This window comes from Egretta garzetta, unplaced genomic scaffold (assembly GCF_000687185.1).
Source record: "Egretta garzetta isolate BGI_Z169 unplaced genomic scaffold, ASM68718v1 scaffold553, whole genome shotgun sequence".
Taxonomy (NCBI): Eukaryota; Metazoa; Chordata; class Aves; order Pelecaniformes; family Ardeidae; genus Egretta; species Egretta garzetta.
In genome coordinates this window covers 575,364-581,363 of record NW_009259328.1, presented here as the reverse complement: position 1 = coordinate 581,363, position 6,000 = coordinate 575,364, and the positions used below count along the sequence as shown (strand labels likewise).

General features: G+C 41.4%; 1 protein-coding gene across 1 annotated transcript in view; it reads right to left on the bottom strand.

The window, feature by feature from the left end:
* Positions 1–6,000, bottom strand: part of NUP210 (nucleoporin 210) — a 60,733-nt gene that overhangs the window by 11,692 nt on the left and 43,041 nt on the right. The window contains exons 31-33 of the mRNA XM_009636654.2: positions 2,488–2,663; positions 902–1,119; positions 229–365 (exon numbers count right to left, since the gene is read on the bottom strand). Coding sequence (XP_009634949.1) covers positions 229–365; positions 902–1,119; positions 2,488–2,663 — 531 coding nt within the window. The remainder of the gene's footprint in view (positions 1–228; positions 366–901; positions 1,120–2,487; positions 2,664–6,000) is intronic.

Genomic DNA, 6,000 nt, shown 5'->3' with positions numbered 1-6,000 from the left:
TTAATTATTATTATTATAATATATTATCTATATTACGCTTAACATATTATTAAAAAACATTACATGTTTGGACACACAGCATTTGCATTTCTAATACTTTTACCTTTCAAAAGAATGTTTCTAAATATTTATAAGAACAAAAAACTAATCATAGAATACATTTTTGGTGAAAAAGCACCTGAAGCAAGCAAACTTTAGCAGTTCTGGTAGGATTTAACAGAGCCTCACCTCTCTGTATGTTTTAAGTAATCCAGGAATCTCATAATAGACAGTGACAACACCAGAGTCCCTTGCCACTGCTACGCCAGTCTTGGCATCGACTTGAAGAACACTGCTTAAGGAGGAGCTCCATACACCTGGCAGGCCTGAGAAGACAAACCATTTGGACACTGTTCAACACATTATGCCGACTGAAGCATTTCATTATCCCAGTGGTGTCTGTATGTATGTACCCACTGCACAGGCAGCATGGGTACACACACTTCCCAATTCACAGGAACCAGATTCTAGGGTCTCATGTGGTGGAAGGCTGGCAGCCCAACACCAAACTGATGTGCAGTTACTCTGCAAAAAGCCCGTTAATACTAAGAATCAAATACAATGAGTGAAGTTAGACAGGCCTGATTCTGCACAATTCCCATAAAACCCAAGCCTTTCAATCCAATGGGAGGGAAGTGTCTGAAGTCTGATAGTCATTAATTCAATAGCAGCGACATATTGCATGGTACAATTAAAATTAGAGAAGTTGATCAAACCTATTTTTATCATTAACAAGAACAGTGACATTTGATTCTGAACAAACATCATAAATTATGCATTTAGTTTTCCTGAGAATGAGAAAGAGTCACACTGATGTCAAATTATATAGCTGCAAACCCACAGCGACTGAATTGCCGCTTACCTTCTTGGTTTATCAGCGAAGTACTCAAGCAGAGGACATCACCTACCACCACATCTATGAGTTCAGGGAAGATGGCATGTTGCACAGGGAGTGGGACATAGTCTGCAATTCCACTGTGTTCTGCATCCCAGACTTTAAGCAAGGTTAAACCTACATTTACAGTCCGGATTACAAACGTGTTGTTTGTGGCTCCTTTCCCAATCTGTACAAAGTCATCTCTACAGATAAAAAGAAATGCTTTTATGTTAAGGCAAGTTTGCTAATGTCATTATCTCTACAATAAATAGTAGGTATTGAACTCTTTTTAGATGGTTGACTTCTTGTGTTCAGCGATAGTTATCTTCTAATGAAGTCTGACAAAACAAGGAAAATACAAAAGTGATTTAGGTGCTACTGAGGCAAATTTTGGTTCTCACCTCGTTATGCTGAAGTCATATAATTATGTATGAGAACTGCTTCCTAATTTTAAGAATTGTAGCACTTTAGAATGAGGTAATCTGTCTCTCTTCGCTTTTCTCAGGGATTTAAACAGCAAAGAAATTTCAACACCAATATGCAGCTTTCCAGCCACGGCTTTACAAAACTAAATCACATTCAATTCTGAGGTGCTAGCATTTACCAAAATTCAGCACTCCAAAAGGCACTGACACACTGAGCATGTGTAAGCACGCCCAGCACAAAGCCGGCCACCCTGGCAGCACCATGCAGAGAGAGCCAAGGTCCCAACAGCAGTAGAGCTGGGTCACCACAGTGCTACACCTGAGGTTAACGAGCAGTGCTTCTCTCTGTAGGGCTAATAATTAGCCCTGTGCTGAAGCAGCTCTGTCACATCTATTTTGGAAGCTAAGGCAGTGTTATCTCAGGGACCTCTGTATGCTATAGAAATTTATGCAGATCATTTAGGTAGGAGAAAGAGAACATCTTGCATCGAACCCCTTTTTTTTCCCTTGTAATCATGATCACCGTGTTGTAACTGCAAGGTGCTCTGTAGAAAACAAGCTATGTTACAATAATGGAATTAGTGATTGCTTACTGATGCCCAAGGAAGGCTGTTTTGTAATGTCTATTATTCTTGGAGGCAGGGACTGAAAGGCCTTTTGAGGCCTGGCTTTGCTGTGCACAGGCTGTACGAGCATATCTGAAGAGACAGACCCTGATCCAGAACCTTCACCGCCTTACATAAGACTTAAGTGAGTCAGCGTAACAAAGCACTAGGAAAAAAGAGGCAAGATGAGGCAAATGCTAGTAAGATTAATTGTTTATATAGGCCACTGATGTATGTAATGTGATGATTCAGTCACTTAAAGCAGAAGTGTACCCCAGCAGGCCCCACTAGGGTTCACGCTTATCTGGGCAACTTTCCATTTGCTAGAGAATATCGATTGCTAACTGGAACTCTTCTTTCTGCTACCTGCCTCTTTCTGCCTCTGAAGATGGCAGAGACAAAGTCCTTTCTCTGCTAATCCCAGTTCAAGCTGTATCTTCACTTGGTATCTTTGGAACAATCTTTGCTCCTTGCTGTGGCCAGGCTACATGTATTTGGCCTTTTTTGTTCTCTGTAATTAACAGCCATGGTCAACACCTACCTGTTTGTTGCGAAGTTGAGCACAGAATTATGCGAATGAAAAGTATCTCCAGAGTTATCATGAAAATGGACTGTAAATGTCAGTGTCACACCCAGGGGGAGAGCCAATAACACCTCTTTGTTTTGCGTGTGCAGAATAGGGGTCATGGATATTCTTAGGTATGAGATGGGGTAGACCTGTAAAAACATCAGCAGTGAGAAGCAAAATCAAATTGCTTTTTTGGGTGCCTCTATAAAAACACAAATCTAAAACGGTTCTTATTATGCAAATATACAAAGTTTCCTTTATGAACCACTTGCTATATGTTTAGCGATATGACAGTACTGAGACATGGCGCTTCTGTTATCAATTCATATATTTCACAGACTAACTGAGATTAAAAGGGGCCTCTGGAGATTGCCTAGTCCAGCCCCCCTGCTCAAGCTGGGCTAGAGCCAGTTGCCTGGGATCACATGCAGTCAGGGCTTCAGCACCTCCTTGGATGGAGACTCCACAATCTCTCCAGGCAATCTGTGCCAGTGTGTCAACAGCCACCACAGTAAAAAAGTGCTGTCCTACGTTCAAACAGGATTTCAGGTGTTTCCATTCACGTACATTCCGTCTTGCCCTGTCATTGAGCACTGCTGAGAATGGTTTCTATCTCCTTTATACCTTCCTATCAGATTTCTTAATATTTTTCTCTAATAGCACTGAAACGAGCAATAACAATGTAGAAACACATCACAGATTTCAGAAACTACATTATTATCCTATGAATTAAAACTGTTAAGACTCCCTGGGTATGCAAGAGAACAAGTTGCCCCTAGACTTCATTCCCAGAATTCTTGAAATAAAAAGTGTAAGTCATTCCCCAATTATTAGAACAGAAGTAACTTGCAATGTATGTGAGAGTAAGGGGGCCAAATGGTCACTGGTTCCCCAGTTCCCTTGCAGCAGGTGAGAAAGCCAAGATAATACAGTTTCTAACAGCCTTGGCTCTGAGCGAAGGTTTGTCCAGCGGAGGAAACGAGCAGTAGCTGCAAAGCTGTTCCCTTGCAATCCTTGTCAAATAACACCACAGACACTGCACACTGCTGCCCCTCCAACAGGCCCACAGCGGTCTGACGACAGGGGTCCCAGAGGTGGGGAGGGGCAACACCCACGATCCTTCCTCTGGAGCTATGGGCTGGGGTGGTTTTTCTCACCCATCACTGGGCATGCTCACCTGGTTACTGCTGGCTGCATGGTGTTGCAGCCAGGCCGTCCTCCCAGGCATGGGCTGGCAGAGGTTGAGTGCAAGAGGCAAAAGCAGTCAGAACTGGCACCTGACAAATCCAAACCACTCAGCAGGCTGCATTTTGTTGCCTCAGTGCCTCTCCTCAACCCAGACAGAAGTTAGGGACTTCCGCTCCAAATTCTTTAGAAAAGCCTGCTGGATCATCCATATGTGCACAATCCCACGTTTTTGCAGTAACACTCCAATGAAGAAAGTTTGTCTGAAGACAAAGACTTCACAACAATTTTGGGGGTTTATTTTGTTTGTTTGTTTTTAAATAACGTATCACTATTCTCGATTAACTTATTTAGGTTAACTAGAAAAACTACCCAACAAAAAGAACTGTATCTGTTCTTTCTGTTGGAAAATAAATAATGGAAGGATAGAGAAAGCAAAAACCCTCAAAAATATAGAGAAAACTATTTTAAAAGAAGCCCTCAAGCTTATCTTGTAGGAAAATCCCTTTTTTCTGACCTAAGAGGCTCAGCTAAAATGTAAAACTCCGCAATTTGAAAATGTACATGTCAAAATTTAGAAAGGAAAGGACAGATTTGGCCTCAAGCAAATAGCATCTTTGGAGAGTCTGGAAAAAAAAAATGGCTAGAATATCAGTATATACAACTGTCCACTCCACAGGCTGATAAAATCAGTTAAAATATCAGTGCATACAGTCATCTGCCCAACTGGCTGAGATTATAAGCTAACAGAAATGCTGTTTCCCTGACAGACTTTCAAGCTTGCTTTACTTTAAAATCTCAGAAACTGTCCCACAAGGGACAACTGCTAAATTTAATATTGATGAAAACAGCTATTTGCTGCTAAAGCATCTCAGTTGTTAAAAGTATTTGTTATTTAAAAAAAAATATTCCGTTGAGTACAGCTGGTACAGGCAAGTGCTTAGCTTGCTTCCATGCTAAGCATACTGTCACGCCTTACCTCCAGCGTCCTCCTTGTCTTAGATAACACAGGCTTTTTGTGAGCAAAGTTGAAGGTCTAAGTGTTAAGTGATGCTGCTGCAGCAGTTTGGTTCTCAATTGCGTACAGTTGTAAATGGACAAAACAAGAACATATGAAAGGAAGGCAAACAGTGTGAAGGAGAGAACTCTGCCTTAGAATGACACAACAGATTCAAGCTCACCTCCTGCTCTGTCACAAGTTTCTCTACATGACCTTCAGCAAACCTACTCAAACTCTCTCTCAGTTCTTCATCCATAAAATGAAGGCAGCAGCACTGTATTACCTCATGGGATTAACAGTGAGGTTAAAAATATTATTTCCATAAGAGTAGTACAGTCCTAGTAAGTACAGGAAAACAAAACAATTGTACAAGATGCTGAACTGAGACGGTTGCTACTTCAAAGAGCTCACAAGCTGAATTCGGTGCACTACCTCCACAGTTCTGTGATAACCTGTGTACACGAAGAATGCACAAAGGGAGAATTTAACTTCAGTACCACTATATGTTGACTAAATGACATTTGAGCCAACCCCAAGCTCATTAGATGTCTTTCACTCGCTGGATCCAGCAGTGAAGGGAATAAACAAGGTCATCCATAGCAGAGCTGTAGAAATTCACTGCCACCACCTAGCAGAGCTGTAGAAATTCACTGCCACCACCTAGCAGCAGGAGTGGCGTTAGTGAAACTAAGCCACCATTTCTTTTTTCATCCTCCACCCAGGAGGACAGACCTACATGCTGTCCTACAGAAAAAGCTGAACATTATGGTAAAAAAGCAAAACTCAAAAAAAAAAAAAAATCAAAAAAATCAAGCCACTTCACAGTGATTATAATAGTAAAACTTACAAGTAATTTCAAGTCAGCACTCAAATATATGTCTCTCTCCTTTAGCTGGGACATAGGAAAGGTGCTGACAGAGTAAAAAGGGAAGAAAGGAAGCAGAGCAGTGGGTATCTCAAGGCTCTTGTTGCCAGATATAGAAAGTTCTCAGCACAAGGACTTTTGAACAGGAAGGACATGTCCTAAGTGCCCAACCAGTAAGATACATTAGACTTCACGTAACAGCATTCAATCAAAAGATGAACTTTTGAGAAAGAAAGATGTTCCATTAGCCTGGAAACAAACTACTGAGTTCTGCTACAGATTTGTCCTTCCCTGAAGCATCCACATTTCAGTGTAACTTAGGCACATAGGGCAGCCTTGGACATGCTCCTTGCCAGCTCACCAAATGCAGGCAACAGCAGCTAAATTATTGCATTTGATAAGATAGGCTTTCTCGTGCAGAGATTCTCATTATATG